This window comes from Peromyscus californicus, unplaced genomic scaffold, assembly GCF_007827085.1.
Source record: "Peromyscus californicus insignis strain IS unplaced genomic scaffold, ASM782708v3 Scaffold_12__1_contigs__length_115047231, whole genome shotgun sequence".
In the NCBI taxonomy this organism is placed as follows: domain Eukaryota; kingdom Metazoa; phylum Chordata; class Mammalia; order Rodentia; family Cricetidae; genus Peromyscus; species Peromyscus californicus.
In genome coordinates this window covers 56,390,350-56,410,519 of record NW_026294413.1, presented here as the reverse complement: position 1 = coordinate 56,410,519, position 20,170 = coordinate 56,390,350, and the positions used below count along the sequence as shown (strand labels likewise).

Genomic DNA, 20,170 nt, shown 5'->3' with positions numbered 1-20,170 from the left:
TGGAGTACAGCTGGCCAGGACTTTTTTATTGGTGTTAATCTTGGGATGAATTGAAATTTTAAAAGTTAAGATCTAATATAACTTCAAAGGTCAAATATTGTTTCAGAAAGTCCCAGTGGCAAAGACTGGCATTCAGGAAAATTGAGACAATTTTTAATATTTACTAATTTGATACATGTCTTAGAGCTGCATTGTGCCCATTTGAGGAGCAGGCATTAATGTCTCTCAAGGGCCTTTTGCACTCTGAGGGTACGGTTGTCCACTGATTAATCTGTGTATCTCTGGTAAGAGAGATACGCTGCAAAAGTTCATAAATGTTCATTTTTTAAAAAAAGGGGGTAGCTGGAGAGATAGCTCATCAGTTAAGAACACTGGCTGCTCTTGAAGAGGACCCAGGTTCAGTTACTAGAGCCCATATAACAGCTCAGAATCACCGATAACTTCAGTTCAGGGGATCCAACAAACACCCTCTTCTGCTCTCTGTAAGCACTAGGCATGCATATGGTACACATACATACATGCAAGCAAAACACTCATACACAAATGTCTTACTGAGCATAACAGCAAGAAATCCACTAATACAGCATTAATCTCAGCACTTGGGAGGCAGAGGCAGTCCCATCTATTAGTTTGAAGCTAGCCTGGTCTACTACAGAGTGAGTTCCAGGGCAGCCAGGGCTACACAGAGAAACCCTGTCTCGAAAAAAAACCAAAACAAAACAAATTCATTTTCTGCCTCTGTTTTGCCTGTACATATGTCTGCCTACAATATGCATGCCTGGTGCCCTAGGTGGCTGTAGCAGAGCACTGATCCCCTGGATCTGAAGTTACAGACGTTGTGAGTCACTGTGTGGTACTGGGAGTTGAACATGGGCCCTCTAGAAGAGCAGTCAGGGCTTTGAACTGCTGAGCTGTCTTTTCAGCCCCTACATTTGTTTGTTTGTGTTCAATTCTGTGGAGGATCAGGAGGTGAATGGGCTGCAGAGTGTCCCTGAGCAGATCCCTGCCTGGGCTGGAGCACATTTTGAGATCTCTTCTTGCCACATGGGCTTCCTTCCTATTTCTCTTTGTACTTTGACAATTTGCATGACTTCTTATTGCCTCACCCTCATCAGCTGAACCCTAGAAGCCATTCTAAAGATAGCCAACCCAACCGTTTTCTGGAGAAGGGAAGCAAAACTCAGAGGGATTCAAGATAATGGACTGAGTTCCTGTAGTTAGTTAGTGATGGGTTAGAGGTCAGGCCTCTTATTCCTGGTCCAGCAGTTTCTCGTTGGCACTAGCCTGGGTCTGAGCTGCAGAAGAGTCATGGCATGGCACACTCACATGCAGATGGTTATTACAAACATGTGTTAGCTATCTCCAACTGGTTGGGATGGTCATGATTTTCTTACGAGCGATGTCAAGGCTACAAGCTAAGTCAACCATACTTGACTGTGAGCATTGAGAGTCCCTTGTCTGACGAACAGCGGTTGGGATTTCTGTACCATGTTGGCCTTCTCATGTTTGGCTGATGAGTTTGAACAGAGACTTTTGGACCTGCGTGTTTGCTCTCAAGCCATTCGGAGCCTTTCCTTGTTGTTGTGATTGCTCTGGGGGCCTGGCCCCTTCAGCATTTCTCTGTCTGTCTGTCTGTCTACCAGGCTCCCTGTACTTTACAGAGGGGATGCCTTGGGAGGCAGAGACTTTAGGACTGGGACTTGATGCATTCAAGTCCTCTTTCTGTTCTGACGAAAATTTTTAGCTACCTTTCTCCAACTTGGTGTTTCATTTCCTCTCGATTTTAAAAAGTATAACATTCTTTTTTTATGTACATTCATTTTTACAAAATGTATAAAATTTATTCATTTTAAAATGTATAAATTCTCATCTTCTTCCTTCATCTTTGGAAAATGACAACAATGAGTGGGTAAATAAGTGCTTAGAGAGGACAGTTTTCCAGAGGAAGCTGGTAGGTCAATAAGGTTTACAATCACCCGGGCAGCTACTTTTGGTCTATTTTATACATTCTTGCACCCTTCCTATCTTTAACTATTTATTGGGATACAAAAGGCCTAAAATACACTTTCATAAAATCATCATGCATCAGCCTGGAAGTGACCTCGTAGACCTTAAAATCTAAACATCTGTGGTTAAGTTACAGATACAGCTCTCGGGAAAGCTGAGACCAGCCAGCTTCTAAGATAGAGAATCTGAACGAGTTTGGAGGCTCCAGATTTAGTTGTTGTTGTTGTTCTAATAACCAGAACACTGCCACAAAGTTTGCTCTTGAGCAGTTTACGGTCCGGAGGCTACTTGGGGCATTTGAGGAGGTTCTTATGCTGTGTGCTCACTGAACTTCTTCAGTCTGACACCGTCTCATCACGATGGTTTTGCTTCCTTCCCTGTCTGCAGTCGATGCTGCGAGAAGAAGAGCTGTGGGAACCGGAATGAGACTCCGTCAGACCCCGTCATCATCGACAGGTAGGGGGCATGTGGTCTCTGCTGTTAAGTGTCTTTCCTTCATGAGTCTCAACTCTGGGGAGCGACCCTGGGGACTTTGCGGTCATCTTGGCTTTCGTGTTTTCTACAAGGCACGAAGCTCCGATAGCTAGGATGTAGAAATCAGGATCTTCCTTTTAGTTTTCTTTATTCACTTTTTTTTTCTTTGATCTTTGGTGTTTAGAGCTGTGGTTTTGTTTTTGCAGCCCAGGTTGTGCTTACACTCGTGCCTTTCCGGCCTCAGCCTCCGAGGTGCCAGGGTGCAGGCTTCCTTTCATGTAGCTCCAAATCGCTGGCGGATTTATTTGCACAACTTCAGTCTCATAAGGTGTGTGAATGACAAGAGAAGGTGAGGCCTCGGGCCTACCACTGCCCCTGTCTGGCAGGGTATGACCAAATCCTTTCTCTGGAGGAGCCAGTCCACCCCAGTCTCAATGCCTTTTTTTTTATGAACCATGTTTGATGGCTGCTGCTGGACTTGAAGTCCCTCATCTCATGTAACCACGTAGGGGCTCCTGACAAATTTGCTCTTACACTGAGAGTCCTTCCTGCCACACAGGCCCACAGTCTGGGTTCTATGCTGTGTTCAGAGTGAGGTAGATTCTCTGGGACAAGACGCTAATTCGCTGAAATGCGATTTAGGCCTCCTCAGCTGTCTGTTTTTGTGATTGGAAACAGAACTTACAAACCAACGAAGAAATACCAAATTAACTCCCAGCAATCATGTAATTTTTTAAGAAACCCCATATTCCCATCCCTAATTTTTTCTCTTTCGTTAAAAAACGGGAAGAATTCCCTGTTGCTTCTTTCTCTGGGTTTTTGTGTTTCTAGCCAGGTCCTGAAATGGTTCAGAGAGACCTCCGTCTCCAAAGTTGTTATTCTAATATTCTAGTATATTCTCAGTGGGAAGGATGGGACCTCTGGCATTTTTCCCGGGAAAGTCAGCTTGCTTTCTGCATGGAGAGTGTAACACAGCCCCAGAGGTGGAGGAGGTTGGACTGGTGATCCCGTCCTAGCTCTTGACCTTGGTCAAGGCACTCAGCATCACTGTTCATCCATGGTAAAGAGATGGCTGTCAGGGGATGATGGAGATGCCTGGAAGAGGGCAATGAACGCATGGAACGTGTTTGTTGGGTGTGTGTGATAACTTTGTCATTTAAGGGCTCTTATTGTTATTGTTTTTTTGAGTTTCTCTGGTATTTACAAAAGTGCAAACTTAAATATATATCATTGGAAGGACTCTTGGGGGCCATTTATCTTCTTCGTTTTATAGAAAAAACAGTAACAACGACAAAAACCAAAACGGAGCCCCAGAGTGGTGACATGCTGTGCACGGTCGGTGTGTCAGAGTTGGTACCAGGACACAGGGGATTCTACAGTCAGGCTCCTGCTTCTCTCAGGGCAACAGTTGCATTCTCCAGGCATGTTCTCTGTTCTAACCAATGCGTAGGGGCTGCTGATTACACAGAATGTCCTTTCTGTCCTACCCACAATGCCTTTGGGATCCTCTGGGGACTGGAAGCACGTGTCAGTAGCCTGGATGCAAGTCTTGCCCTTTGGAGTGTGTACTCAAGCTCACTGATCTTCATCTAGACTTGGTGGCGTGGTATGGTGTGGGGTGTATGTGTGTGTGAGTGCACGTGTGGTCATGTCTGTGAGTGTGGCGCAGTGCTTGTGTGAGGTTTGGAGGACAGCCTCCGATCGTGGTCTTTGATTTCCACCTTGCTCACGATAGGGTCTGTTCTTATTCACTACTGTTTTCACTAGGCTGGCTGGCCCCTTCCGGGCATTTCCCTGTTTCAGCCTCCTGTCTCCCTGTAAGGGGCACTGGTATCACAGACATTCGTGCTACTGAGTCTGGCTTTTATGTGGGTTCTAGGTATCCAAACTCAAGTTGTCAGATTTGTACTGCAAACACTCTCCCCACTTTACCCCGCCCTAACTTTACTACCTCTTTCAGGAATTTACCCAGTTTCATGACTGTCCTATCTCTTCTTGGGATAAACACCCTGTAAGTTAGTTTTAGAAATGTTTGCAAACCTCTAAGCGCTAACTGAGCCCTGCGTCTTACAAGCACACATCCCAGGGACTCTGAGCTTTGCAGTGACTTTTACCTTAAAAAGTTCCCTATAAAATCTACTCATCAATAAAGCCAAACTCACTCTCAGAAATACATGTTAAAAGCACCAAAGAAAGCAGTCTTAAAAAACAAAAAATTCGTATGTTCCCGGCTGTGAGGATTTGTACACATGAGTGCAGTTCCCACAGAGGCCAGGAGAGGGCATGGGGGTGGCTAGACATGGATGCTGGGAACTGAACTCTGGTGCTCTGTGAGACCCCTATGAATTCTTCACCACTGAGCCGTCTCTGCAGCTCCCAGAATGCAATATTCTTGCCTCTGTGGAGACAAAGGATTTTCATATTAGGTGTCTTCATAGGTTGTGTTAGAATGATTTAAATTCCTCTAAGATGGTAGACATTGCGTCCTTACATATCACGGAGTTTAATATGACAGTGGCATTTGTTTTAGCCATCATATAAACAGCCTGGTGAAGTTTCTGAGTCACCCGAAATACGTGTTACTTTCAAAACGTTGCACATGTACACGTGGAAACACACAAACAGAACAGTGCTATAAACTGGTTAATGCCAGGTTTTGGGAGAACTGATTTTTATTATGTGTTTTTATTATGTATTTGTGCATTTTGCTTATTGTAAGGCTTTGGCTGCCTCACCAGATCCTCATCTTCTTACTGCTCTCGAATTCTTGTAGTTGTAACCTCATCGTCTTGCCTTCATTTTCAGAAGTGAGAAGACGTGTGGTCAGGCTTCCATTTGTTGGGTGGGAAGGCAGAGCTTGTAGCGTCCAGCGGTTTGGTGGACCGGTGCATGTGGTCCTTGGGTTCAAGGTCTGCCAAGCTGAAGGTGTCGCATTCCCTTATGGAGCACCAAATGGGTGCAAAGTAGTTCATTTCAGATTTCCTCTGAGTGAACGTAGAACTCTCTCCTTTGCCCTTGTTCCTATACAGCCAGCTAATTATCTCATCCCCTTCTCACCCAGCCTGGCCAGATGCAGTTAATTTACACCGTCTCTCCGTCTCTCCCTGAGTCTCCTCACAGCGTAGGCACACTCCCACTCCAGCTCAAGGGAAGACCATTCACTCCCTTGGATTTGTGAATGTTCATGGAGGGAGAGGCACGAGCACCATTCTTCAGCTTTTTACCCCTTCGCACGGATCCCTTTTGTTTTTTGCCTTATTGAACTCAAAACTGCAGGGAAAGATTATGAGTGCAGCCATGCTCCCTTCTATCTGAATCAAAGAGAGATAACGGAATGGCAGGCAAACAAAAACAAAAACAAAACAAAACAAAAAAACAGTCATCTTAGATATGTCCTCGACATCATCAATGGCCAATTAGAGCCTTTGGTCAGGATGAGGCAAACAGCATTCCTCCATGACACCAGGGACTCTGGGCTGTAACAAAACAACCAGATTTCCCAAGGAGCTCTTGTGATCACATTTCAGCAGCTACTCGGTTTCCAACAGGCTGCTCCAAGTTAGAAAAGTAACATTTGCCATTGTGTGGCCCCTTAACTGACAGTTAGCTTTCATAGTAGGAGAGCCCTTACCGGGAATTTAGTTTTCCATTTCCAAAGACTTAGCCCCAAACTTGGAGTTGTGCCCTGCTAAATGGCTCCCTACCTTGATTGCTCTAGAACCATACACCTATCTTTTGTGTGTGTGTGTGCTTTATTTTTATTTTATGTGCATAAATGTTTTACCTACATGTATGTCTGTACACAATGTGGTACAGTGCCTGAGAGGTCAGAAAAGGATGCTGGGTCCCCTAACTGGAGTTACAGGTATTTGTCAGCCACCATGTGGGTGCTGGAAATCGAACCTGTGTCCTCTGGAAGAGAAGTTACTTCTTTTAACCACTTAGCCATCTCTCCAGTCCCACACATCTATTTCTTTTATTTCTTTTTTTGGTTTGTTTTGTTTTTCAAGACAGAGCTTCTCTGTGTAACAGCCTTGGCTATCCTGGAACTCACTCTGTAAACCACGGTGGCCTTGAACTTATAGAGAGTCACCTGCCTCTGCCTCCCAAGTGCTGGGATTAAAGGCGTGCGCCACCACCAACTGGCTCTATTTTCTTATTCTTATTTGAGTCCTCAGCATGCTTTGTGAAGTTTTGAGTAACTAGTTGTTCCTCCAAAAAAGCTAGGCCGACACCCAGGCCAGAAGAACTTGTAAGCATCTGCAGCAGTGAAAAAGTGTGTAAATGGAGGGCACCAGGTTCATGCATTTTTAGTGTAAAAAAATGCAAGTTCTTCTCTGGGAAAACACAAAACATGACAGATATATTGCTCATTTTATGTTGCCTGCTCGACAGTGGTCTACTATGATGTGGGGTTGGAGGGAGTCCAGTCCGATATGGTGGAGAAGGAGTGGCATTGAGCAGTGCTATGACAGCAGGGGCCAGTGAGTGTGGTTATATGTTGTGTACCCTAATAAACTTGCCTGAGGATCAGAGAAGCAGAGCAGCAGCCACCGGTTCTTACCTCTACGAAATCCTCAGCCTAAAGCAGCCACTAGTTCTTACTTCTACGAAATCCTCAGTCTAAAGAGAGTGAGTTCCTGTTTCCTCATGCCTTATATACCTTTCTCTGCCCTGCCATATTTACTTCCTGGGATTAAAGGCATGTGTACTTCCCAAGCAAAGGCATGAGATCTCAAGTGCTGGAATTAAAGGTGTGTGCCACCACTGCCTGGCTCTGTTTCTCTCCTATGCTGGATCAATCTCTTGTAGCCCAGTGTGGCCTTGAACTCCATAGAGATCCAGACAATCTCTGTCTCCTAAGTGATAGTATTAAAGGCGTGTGCCACCACTGCCTGACCTCTGTGTCTAATCTAGTGGCTGACTCTGTCCTCTGATCCTCAGGCAAGTTTATTAGGGAACACAATCTATCACCACAAGTGGGACCTGTTTATTAGATGGCTTGGACCAGGAAGCAGAGAGACTTCAGCCCAAAGTGGCAGAATTTTAGCCCTTAAGCCTGCCCCTACATTAGACAGTTAGGTGCCATGACACAGGGAGGTTCAAAACAGCGCCACCATCTGGTGACCAAGTGTTCAAACACACAAGCCTGTGAGGGAACTTTGATGTTCAAACAATAGCAGTGACATGTAATCCTCTCTGTGGTCTTCAGCTATCTTTGGCTGCGAGGAACTGTCTAGTAAATAGAAATAGCTTCCATTTGTGGTTCCTAGGAAAACTCTAACTCAGTCCTGTTGCCACTGACTGTGTTCTCTTTAGACTCTCTCTTCCATCTGGAAGTTTCTCTTGACTGTCCATTGACACTCTGGGGTTGGACATAACCTCATAGTTCACAGGAAGAAAAAATTTAGAGACAGGCTCACTAGTGAAGGGTAATTGGATTGGAATGTTCTTCACCCTTTTACATTTCCACATCATGTTGTCATCTACAAAGCTCATACTTGAGAACCTTGCAACTGTGTCACACACACACACACACACACACACACACACACACACACACACACAAAACCAACAAAACAACAGAAACCAAACCTCACAATGCTTTGAGTAAGTTTATCACTTTGCACTCGTTGTCTTCAGAGCTCTCATGGGGCACACGTGCAGGGTAGACACGTTTGTAAATCCACCCTTCAAAAGCCCCATAAAAAAATTGGATAGGCCAGGCGGTGGTGGCGCACGCCTTTAATCCCAGCACTCGGGAGGCAGAGCCAGGCGGATCTCTGTGAGTTCGAGGCCAGCCTGGGCTACCAAGTGAGTTCCAGGAAAGGCACAAAGCTACACAGAGATACCCTGTCTCGAAAAACCAAAAAAAAAAAAAAAAAAAAAAAAAAATGGATAGATGCAGAGGGCAAGACTTCTTCTTTTTTTTTTAATCTTTGCAATTTTTATTTACTTATTGATTTACTTACTGTGTGAGTATGTACAAGCTTCAGTGTACGTGTGGCGGTCAGAGGACTACACGAAGGGGCTGGTTCTCTCCTTCCATCGTGTAGGTCCTGGCGATTGAACGCAGTTCATCAGTCTTGGCAGGAAAAACCATTCCCCTCCCGAGCCGTATTATTTGAATCTCTGCAGGGGGAGCCTCCTCACGTGTAACCAGGGAGGGTATGAAAATAACATGTCCAACCCATTTCTCACGCACTAAACAGTGCCGTCTTGCCTGAGGGCACTCTTCTCAAGTGTTTCTGAGCTCCCCTGCTGCCCCACCCCCAGGAGTATTGATATGTTTTTCTATGTTTTATTTTTCAAGAAGCCACGTGAACAACAGAATGATTGTGATTCAAAAAGTTTTCTCAAATAATATCTGGAGTTTAATTGCCCACAAAGAGTTTTTGGGATATTTCCTTCCCTTTTTGTATGTTTGCTTAAACTATAGTAAAATATGTGTAACATGGAATTTACCATCTTTACCACGATGAAGATTGCACATTTGCATGCTCACTGTCACTGCTATCCATCCATAGAGCACTGTCTAGTCCTCTGAAACTACAACTCTGTACCCATCAAATAACTCCCTATTTCTTCCTACCCTGAGCCCCTGGTACCCACCTGTCTACCTCCTGAATCACATATAATGGATTTATTCATCCGTTGGTCTTCTGTGATTAGCTTGTTTCACTTAGCACAGCATCTTCAGGGCATCTCCACATTGCAGTGTGTGTGTGTGTGTGTGTGTGTGTGTGTGTGTGTGTGTGTGTGTGTGTGTGTGTTATGAGTGTACATGCACGTGGAGACCAGAAGTTGAAAGTATCTTCTTCCACCACTCTCTACCTTACTTTTTTGGGATAGGGCTTCTCACTGGTGTGGAGCTCACTGATCAGCTGGACTGGTTGACCAGCAAGCCCTAGGGATCCTTCTGTCTCTGCCTCCTAGTGTGGGACCATAGGCACACGCTGCCTGCTGTAAGTGGTTTTTTACATGGGTTTTCGGGGTCTGAACTCAGGTCCTCATTCTCTTACAGCAAGTACCCTATTGACTGAGTCCCACAGTCCCTATGTATTTACTTTGAAACGAAGCTTTCTCCTTCTGTCATCTGGTAGGCATCCTTACCAGCAGCTGTCAGCTCTATTCCCCAGTTCCTAGAACAGCCACTTCTCATTTCTCCCTGCTTTGTAGACTACCTTCCTCCCTGGAACCTCGGCTTAGACTCATGGTCCTCTGGCTACCATTGCCTTTCCTCTCTCTTGAGTGTGTCTCTTTCATTTCAGAGTTTCTTGTGGGATAGAGGCTTTCAGAGGGTCACTGGGGGAGTGAAGCCTTAAGTGGTCTTCTCTGTGTGTTTGAGACTACATCCATCCTGGATGCAGGGAGCTATTTCCCTTACCAAATAAATCAATTTAATCCTATTAATCTTTTCCAGTTGATGGCATAGACTCTGCTTGCCCCTTTATCACAGAGCTAGTGTTCTGGTCATTCTTGGACTTGAGCCCCAGATGAGACATCTGCAAAGCCCCCGAGGCCAGTGCTCAAGCTGTGACCACTCCCTCCTTTTCCCTGGAAAAGGGCAAGTCAGTTAGCTTAGAATCAAATGATTCTAATCCAATAACTAATGTTTAGCTAATATTTAATTGGGACCCATCATGTGCTGGTCATTATGCTAACCAATGTGTGGTAATTAAATAGCTTTAGTGGTTACTTAAAAAAAATCTCAATTTTGTGCAAGGGTTGGGGCATCAGTCTTAAGGAGTTGGGGAGTCATTTGGTTAAGGCCACCTCATGAGTTTCAGTGGTAAAATCAGATTTTACTCCATCAGGTAGTGATGGAGATAAAATAGTTTGGTACAGTAGAGGAAAAAATTGCCAGAATTCAGAGCCATTGAAAGCAGAAAGACTTGGAGCATGACAAGTAAGGACCCCTGATGGGAGCAGTGGAGCAGGAAGGAGGGGGGCTGGCAGGGGATGCTGGCCTCTGCAACGTGTTAGCTGAGACTGCGTGAGTCACATTCACCTGTGAGACTTATGCTTAGATGTGGGGCTGTACCAGTCCTCATTGTGGCCACAGAGACCGGGAACTGGGCCCCTAATCATCTACGAACCATTTATATAAGGGTCCAGAGGCCGTGAGCTGACTCTCAGACTCGGTTTCCCTCTCTATAGAACAAAGGGCATTGTATTAGTAGGTTGCCGTCACCTTCCTTTTGAAGTCTAACTTCTTTGGTTATAGCTGTAAGTGCAGATGTATGTTTCGGGTGTGACAATCATTTGTGGTCATCAGTGATGCTTAGGAGGTACTGACCTCTTTGAAGATGCCCCATCTCCAGAGTGGGAGACCCAGCTACTATTGTTAAGAGGCCAGGAAAACCTGGCCTTGGACTACTTTTGGGGATATATATATATTTGTGTGTGTGTGTGTGTGTGTGTGTGTGTGTGTGTGTGTGTGTGTGTGTGTGAAAATTTTATACCTCAGGGAAGGTTTAGATTTTCTTAATTAAAAACCTCAACTATCTATTTGATTTGTGAATTCATCATTTTCTTATGTTTTCCAAGGAAACTTTTCGCTCTTTTCCCAACTCTTTGTGGGAAAGGGGGCTCAGGAAGGGTGCTCTGCTGCCTGTGATGTAGAAAGAATGTCACCGTGGGTTGAGGAACTTCCTTGGGTAAACGACTTGAGTCAAGGAAGAGGACGTGAACAAAGTTCCTTCTAGGAAGCAGTTCCTGGGATTGGGATATCGCTCAGCAGGGGGAGTGCTTGCCAGGCATGTATGAAGTCCTGGGTCAGTCCTCAGCATGGCGTAAGATAGTGTGGTGGCACACATCTCAGCATTTGAGAGGTGGAGGCAGGCGGATTAGAAATTCAAGGTCATCCTTGGCTACATAATAAGTTCAAGGCTAGCCCAGAGTACATAAGGCCCTGCCTCAAAAACAAAAACAAAGCAAAAAAATGAAATTTCTCCTCACTATTAATGAGGTGGTTTTGGTTCTGTGATGACATAAACATATAGGTAGAGACTGAACAGTGCTCAGTGATAAGTAGATGGCAGGTCATTTGTCATTTTCTGCTCTGTGACCTCCTGGTCCAGTACACCAGCCTTGAGTGTCTGCTCTCTTCTCCTTTGGATATTCTGTTTCCTCCTAGGCTAAGTGCCCTAGGTTTTTGGCCAAATACAAATCCTGTCCCTTTGTGAAGACCTGATTCAGATTCTGCCTTCTCAGAGATACCAGTTTTTGTTACCCAAGTCTTTTCACTTGTCACATCTCAGTTAGGAGATAGGGATTGTTTGTTGTCTTTTAGCCTGTTTGTGTTTGTCTTTTGTTCCTCACTGTAGTCTTATTCTTGGATATCAGATCCCATTTAAGACTCAGTTCCAGGATTGGCAAGATATTTGATGGGGTTAATAGAACTGCCTCTCCCTCTGAGTTGTATTAAATACGTGAAGGTATCCACATAGTACATGATTCGGTCGGGGTGTGTGTGTGTGTGTGTGTGTGTGTGTGTGTGTGTGTGTGTGAGAGAGAGAGAGAGAGAGAGAGAGAGAGAGGGGTTAGGCATTGAACCTAGAGCTCTCACACATGCTAGGAAAGTGCTTTGTTCTCACAGTCCTAAATGTTTTTTGTTTGTTTGTTTGTTTTGTTTTTTGTTTTTTGTTTTTTTTTTTTGGTTTTTCGAGACAGGGTTTCTCTGTGTAGCTTTGCGCCTTTCCTGGAACTCACTTGGTAGTCCAGGCTGGCCTCGAACTCACAGAGATCCGCCTGGCTCTGCCTCCCGAGTGCTGGGATTAAAGGCGTGTGCCACCACCGCCCGGCCTTGTTTTGTTTTTTAAAGCAAGGGGCTGGAGAGATAGCTCAGGGGTTATGAACACTTCTTGCTCTTGCAGAGGATCAGGGTTTCGTTCCCAGCATGCACCTGGTGGTTCATAACCATTTGTGACTCCAGTTCCAGGGATCCAATGCCCTCTTTTGACCTCTATGGCTATATAATATGCATGTAGCACATATACATACATGCAGGAAAGATACTCATACACATGAAAAAATACAAGTTAAAGAAGCCATAGCAATTGTCATCCTGTTTCTCCTGATATGTCTATGCAGTGGTTTGGACATCAGAGGCATTCAGTTGATATTAGTAATTAATATTAATTAATTGATTTTTTTCACTGCTAAGCCTTGAGGAGTTTAGGTGACTGAGGAATTTGCTAGTTCATATAGGGACTTTCCTGTAACTGTAATCAGTTGACAGTGACCTAGAAATCTTACCCCCAGTGGTAGATAGATAAGAAAAAAATGCCAAGAACATATGTCTGAGGTTATAAAGCAGAATGAATCCTTATTCGTTCAGGAAGCACTTACGAAGGGCATAGTGTGTCATGAACTTTGCTGTGTGCCCCGAGGAGGAAGACTGACCAGAAACAAAGCTCGTCCTTCAAGACTTTGTTTAGACAGAAAGACAAAGGGCCCTCAGACATATCATGATGCAGAAAGTGCCACACAAGAGACAGAGGTGAAAACCTCCAGAAGATGTGAAGGGTGGAGGCGTTGGCCACTTTGGCAGGTGTGGGTGTGGTGAAGGTTGTAACGGACAGACCTGAGGATGGAAGGACTGAGTGTGGGAAAGGAATTGTGGGAAGGAAAATACTTCCTGAATCCGCTCATGGATTTAGAAGTGCATGGACATCGTGAAGGGAAGTTTGCAGGACTATTTAAATCAAATTTTGGGGTGATTCGTATGTCCCCATGAAAGCATTGGGATGTTATTTTATTGAAAATAGAAGACATAAAGGATACTAAATAGTACAGTTGTAAGTTCAAATTAGTTTTTTGTTTTTTGAGACAGGGTTTCTCCATGTAACCTTGGCTGTCCTGGAACTCCCTTTGTAGACCAGGCTGGCCTCAGACTCACAAAGATCCACCTGCCTCTGCCTTCAGAGGGCTGGGATCAAAGATGTGTGCTCCCCCACCTTGCTCCAGCTCAAATTAATATTTTAAAGAGAGAACTTGGAGAGTGGATTCGAAAATGGCAGACGGAAGAAGCACTCACCGTTAGAAAGTCAGCTGTGCCCGGTCACCCCAGTGTCGGTCATGGCAGGGGAAAGTGCATCTTTTTGCCTCTCCACACCCTCCTCCCCTCCCCTTCCCACCCCAAAGCTTTTCCTGATGTTGCCACTTGCCCCCGTGAACACACGTCCCCTTTGCTCACCCAGCTTCGATTCCTTGCAAAGCGCTGCTACTATGCCATCTGGCAATCTTTGAATTTTTTAGTAGCCTGGATATTGGTGAGAAAGCAGAGACTCCAAGTCTAGAATTCAAACCATTTGTAAGTAATTCTTTAGACAATGGGAGGAAAAGCCAACCTGGTTCTCCATCAGGAGGCTTCTTTCCTTCCAAAGGCTTGCTTAATCTCCCTCATCAATTTCCAGTGAAATCTTTCTGCACTGTAAGACATAAAAGTTGTGGCTTTCTCCCACCTCAGCTCTGTTCCTATCCCTTTCCTTCACGTTCTTACCCATCCTCTAGCACTGGGGTGTAAGGGACACTGGCTGCATGGATTCATTCAGAACAGACAGTTTTTTTTTTTTTTTTTTGCTTCAGATTCTTTTCTTATAAAATTCTATGATGTGATCAAATAGAAATGTTGTCAAGAAAGAGATGAGTCAGGATGAGTAAGAGAATAGGGCTCTGAAACTGGGCTGTGTGACCAAAAAGAAATCTGTATTTGTTTCTAGAAAATGTGTCTCTCCTCCAACTTCTCTACCTGGCTAGCAACAGAAGTTGTGGACCTTGAAAGGATCATGATAAAGATAGCTGGGAATAGAGCCCAGGAGTAGAGTGCTTGCTTAGCATGGGTAAGGCCTCAAGTTCAACAGTCCCTCCCCCCACCCACCCCCATAAATTATGGCAAGATCACAGACTTATATTTCAGGGAAACTTTTAGAACTTCTAGCCATTTTGTGTGTGTGTGTGTGTGTATGTGTGTGTGTGTGTGTATGTCTTTATTTGTGTATATCTGTGTTTGTCTGTATGAGTACATGCCTCATATGTGCAAGTAATTGTGGGGATCAGAAGAGGGTGTTGGATTCCATGGAGCTGCCCAAGGTGGATACTAGGAATCAAATTCATGATCCTCCAAGTGCAGAAAATGTTCGATGCTGAGCCATCTCTCTAGTCTGCCTTTATCTTTATATGTGGGTAAATGGGCCTGAGTAAGTTCTTTTGGGTCTATTTTTGACTCTGCCAAGAAACTAACAGGTCACATGGTTGGGAGATGAGACATACATACCAAGGAGATGAGAAACATGTTGTCTATGTGACTTCAGGACTTGAGGACCTACCCACGAGGACTTGAAAGACTGTGTTCACATTGATCAAAATCTTGTAGGAAGCCGGGCGGTGGTGGCGCACACCTTTAATCCCAGCACTCGGGAGGCAGAGGCAGGCAGATCTCTGTGAGTTCGAGGCCAGCCTGGTCTACAAAGTGAGTTCCAGGAAAGGCACAAAACTACAGAGAAACCCTGTCTCGAAAAACCAAAAAAAAAAAAAAAAAAATCTTGTAGGAATTGTTCTTTGAGGTTTTGTTTCTTCATTGATCTGGAGCTAAAACTGGAGGCTCATTTCTCAGTTAGGGGGTGAGAGCTTAATGTCTATGAGGTGGTTAGTTTTTTTTTTTTGTCAGCTTGACACAAGCTAGAGTCATCTGAGATGAGGGAACCTCAGCTAAAAAAATGCCTCTATGGGGCATTTTCTTGATGAATGTAGGAGGGCTCAGCCCACTGTGGGCAGTTCCATCCCTACGCAGGTGATTGTGGGGTGTATAAGGAAGCACAGAGGAGCAAGCCAATAAGCGACATTCCTCTATGGCTTCAGCTTCAATTCCTGCCTTGAGTTCTTACCCCGACTTTCCTCAGCGATGTGGTGCGCCTTGAAAGTCCTAAGAAGAAATAAACCCTTTACTTCCCAAGTTGCTTTTGGTCATGGTCTTTATTACAGTGATGGAAATTCTAAGATAAGGTATTTGCATTCATCAGTTGAATGACTGGACTCCTGGAAGGTGTTGTTCTAGACTCAAAATTTCTATCATAGGTACACTTTTATCTTCTCCCTCAAGATAACCAGGAAGGTAGAGCTGGGAGCATGGGGCAGCCCAGCAGCTTCTCCCTTATAACAAGACCTAGTGAGAAAGAGATAAGGAATTCTTCATCCACAGATACAGTGGCAGGGATGGAGACATGTGCAGGGAGGGGTCCACTGAGTGCAGGCCGGTACTTCAAGGACAGCAGCTGTGTTTTAGGAGGCCCATATGATGCTGGGACCTTTTCAAAGGACAGCTCACGGGACAGTGGTGAGAGGAGGCTGGAACCACTCTAGCTTCCAATGCTCTCAGACCTGGTCCCTCCAGGAGAACCCTGAGATGGGTCTCTATGGAAACAAGGTGAGCTGCAGCTGCATGAATGCAGAGGGCTTTTCTCAGTTAATTCACAGGTGTACACGACTAATTTTAAGCCACATATTGGCACTGTCACCCCATATTTCAAGGGAGAAAACCCATTTATAGATGAGTGATTTCACAAGTCAGGTGACAGGTCAAAGACTCATCTGGATCTCCAGCTCCCAGGACAAAAGCTGAGGTGACCTGTGTAAGGAAGGGGACCAGAGAAGCAGTGAGCTCCTTCAGTTATCAAATTATAATCCTCGATTAGAAAACTTCCAACTGGACTGGAGGGCCAGGGTGTACACCACTTTCTAAGCATGCCCCACAGGGCAGAGGCAGCATAATAAAGGATATTCTACGTAGCCAGTTTCTTCTATGTTCAAGAATATTGCTTCTATCCTAGGCAAAAAGCTTTTTCTTAGTTCAGAATAACCAAGCATAGTTCGATACAGATTTAGAGCATGTGGGCTGAGGGCTTAAAGTGACAATTGGTCTTACAGCATGGCAATGACCAGAGTAAACTCTGGCACCAGAACTGGTTTGAAGCCTTCTCTGCCATCCTTCCTTCCTTCCTTCCTTCCTCCCTCCCTCCCTCCCTCCCTCCCTCCCTCCCTCCCTCCCTTCCTTCTTTCCTTCCTTCCTTCCTTTCTTTCATTCATTCATATTTTCTTACTCTCATATAGACTTACAAATAAAACTATAGGACACCCAGGTAGATTTGACTATTCTGTCTTTTTTTAAAGATTTATTTATTCATGTATTTTTATATACACACCAGAAGAAGGAGTCTGATCCCATTACAGATGGCTGTGAGCCACCATGTGGTTGCTGGGAATTGAACTCAGGACCTCCGGAAGATCAGTCAAGTGCTCTTAACCACTGAGCCATCTCTCCAGCCCTAGATTTGACTGTTCTTTGAGTAGGATTTTTTTTTTTAAAAAAAGTGTAAGTATATCTCAATCAGACTGAAATTTCAGATAAACAATAATGATTTTTCTTCAGTCTAAGTCTGACTCACACAACATCTTTGGGAAAGACTTATCCGAAAAATGATCTATTTGTTGTTATTTTTAAATTCAACAATTAAGCAGGCATCATGGATTTTATCCAGTAACTCTAACAGAATCCATTTTATCAGAAGACTAGGAAAGCCATGATTCCGCATGTCTATGGGGGAGGCAGGATGACACATGACTGGTCCCAGAGCCTCTGAAAATCTTTTAAGTATTTTTTTTCCTCCCTGTGTGTGACTAGCCACCTTCACCTTGTGTTTATATAGGAGTTGATTCACCCTCGGGTGATTTATTTAAAAGGGGAGAGACGACAGGATTCCAGTTTAGAAGTCCCTCGCCCCCTCCCCTCCCCCTCTCCCCTCTAACTCCTTTTCCTCAGTTTCTTGTTCTGGGCAGACATGGTTCCTCCCCTGCCCCCACCTCCAGCCTCTTTCCTCCTTCCCTGTCACTTTTTGGTGCCTTGTCTCATGCTGTCTAGACCCTGTTTTATGGACTTGTCACCTCTCCTGGATTGCTTTTGTTTAGTCCCCTGTCTACTTGGCCAGCCGGCCGCGCATTCTGACTTCTCTAAAAGCCTTTGTTCCCCATTCCCTGGGTCCCCTTCTTCAGGGCTTCCCACATGTGGGATTGTTTAGGCTCCGGTGATAAACGGCACAGACTAAGAGGTAAGGACGCGCCACTCTTCCCTGCTCCGTCCTGGCTGACGTTTGAACAAGAGCCAGGCTTGACTTCTGTTTAATGCTCGGTCCACTTGACGGTCATCTAAGTCAGCCCAGAGTGCTGGACACCTCAGAGCAGCCAGATGTTAAGTCACAGGAGGAGGAGTCGTCACCCTTTCCACCCAGCTCCAGATCATACAGTGAACTTGGAAAATCTGGCTGAGTGTTTGATGCCATGTAGCTTCAACCCATGCAGAAGAAGGGGTAGGTGGCAGATTTAAAACAACAAAACAAAACAAAAACCTCTGCTTCTCTGCAGCTCTGTCCTCATCTCCACCCCCCTCGTTCCCCTCTGTTCCCCTGTCCTCCTGCCTTCTGTTTTAGGATTTCTCTTGCTGTTTCCCCAACTGTGCCTCCTTTCTGGTGGCAGATGTAACCCTTCAGTTCCACTCTGGCAGTCAGCAATGTTTCTGTTAGGAGTTGGGCACGTGGCTGGGTGGTAGGGTGCTCGCTGAACTTGTACGGAATCCTGGGTTTGGTCCACACATAGTGCTGCATAAACCGGACATGATGGCAAGGCTTTCCTTCCCAGCACTGGAGAGGGTAGAGACACGAAGATCAGGGGTTCAAGGTCCTAGTCAGCTGCATGACCAGTTTGAGACCAGCTTGAGCTATGTGAGACCCTGTCTCAAGATGAAAGGGCTACAGATGTAGCTTTAGTTGGTAGCACAGTTGCCTAGCGACACTTGTGTTAGCTACCTGCACCTTGATGCCTTTCCCCTACATCTTCCTTTTCTTCCTTCCATTCCCTCGTGAGGAATGAGACGCTGGCTTCACTGGGGGAGTCCTGATTATGACTCCAGGGTGCTGACTTTCTTTTCCACTGGTGTGCATTGGGCTTGTAAATGGTATTGGATCAGTGAGCCCATAATGAGACCCCTAAACCTAAACAGTGGAGGTCTGTGGGGACCTTCTTGTTCATAAAGCTTTGTCCCTGGGGAGGGATAGAGTCATTAGGTGTGCACTGTGTTTAATATTTGGTCATGACAGGAAGCAATCATTTTCTATTTTTATGGTGGCCTTGGAGTTTTTGTCTTAAAGCAATTGTCTAATTCCCATCAGTGAGACTGAGAGTAAATGAACTAGACAGTGAGGAAAGCCATGTAGGGTTTCGGTTGGGGTAAACCTTCCTTCATGCCCTTCCTCTACCCCTGTGCCGTACCCACACTCTGGTGACTGACACCTGCCTACCAACAGGGGCTCCATTCTTTTCAAACTTGATGCTGCCCTGGACACAGTTACGTCCCCATTTCTTGACACTTACCCCATTAAAGCAGGTATTCTGAAGTACGATATCCATTCTAACGATACCAGACTTAGTCCAGCATGAAAACACAAAGCCCCAAGTTGAGGCATGAGGCTTCCCCACCTCATAGAGATAGAGCTAACTTTGGGCTAGAAACTTCTAGAAGCTCGGGTGATGTAGAAAGCCAGGGTCCTTGAGGAACACATGAGAAAGAGCTGACGGGGAGTTGCGTAGAGCTAGGCAGACCTGGCTGGAATGCGGAGGCACTGGCAAGGCCATCTAGAAGTAGACTTAGCTGTTCCAACCACATCTGTATGTTGACTGGAACCAACAGGTCACCCCAGAGGCCACAGGCCAACAAAACATTAAATTGAGGATGCTAGCCTGCTCTGGCAATAGGATTTGCAGTCTCATTGTGCCAAGATTCTCTGAAGTCAGTTCTAAGGCCAACAAGTGGCTGAGCACTCACTTTGCCTGAGACCTATACTGCCTGTCGAATGTCTCAGTCTTTTCAGAATTCTCTCCCCGTGCAGGGAACTAAAAATGGGGCTTCTGAGACACACTTCTCGGGAAAGTCACCATTTACCATTTGTTTTGGGTTTTGCCAGCTGAGCAAAACTGTCATGCCGGGGCTGTGGGGTTAACTCTCAGCTGTCAATCAAATGTGATGACCTTGGGAAATGATACTGAGTGCTCCCTGGCATTTGATGTGGCCTGACTTGTTGCCTGTTAGAGAGTTCCAGGGACACTTAGGAAACTTTGGCCTAGAGGCTGAAATCCCAGCTCAGGAAGTCTGGAGAAGGGTCTCTCCATGCTGACAAGTCATGCATGCCTCTTCTCTGAGGGGCTGTAAGCCGAAGGATGACAACCCTTTCCAGTGTTTCTGCTTCTTCACCACGAACTCTTAATACATACCCGTGTGGTGACTCAAGTACGGTGAGTGTGGAAGGAGATGCTGCCTTTCTGTCAGGAGGACTAAAAAGAAAACAAGGTACGGGGTTTACCCACCGGGGTCCTCTTCAGTCTCTAAGCACACCGGAAGTACTTCAGACCACACTTCCTGCCTTTCCTCGCGGCGTTTTCTTCTCTTTGTTGGCTCTGTCTTCCTCTCTACTCTTTCCTACTTTTTTTTTTCATTCCCATTCATCGTTATGTGGAGCTTTCCTGCCTCTACCGTCTGTCTTTCCCTCACGGAGTCACAGTGGACGTGTCTGAGAGCAGACGGTGAACACGGTTAACTTCGCTTCGTTCTTCTATTCCTCTCAATGGTTCGTGTGTTTGC

The 20,170-nt window shown here is 45.3% G+C and overlaps 1 protein-coding gene across 1 annotated transcript in view; it reads left to right on the top strand.

Moving 5' to 3' along the window:
- Ebf2 (EBF transcription factor 2) overlaps window positions 1–20,170 on the top strand; it is a 200,961-nt gene that overhangs the window by 9,948 nt on the left and 170,843 nt on the right. The window contains exon 6 of the mRNA XM_052732870.1: window positions 2,395–2,463. Coding sequence (XP_052588830.1) covers window positions 2,395–2,463 — 69 coding nt within the window. The remainder of the gene's footprint in view (window positions 1–2,394; window positions 2,464–20,170) is intronic.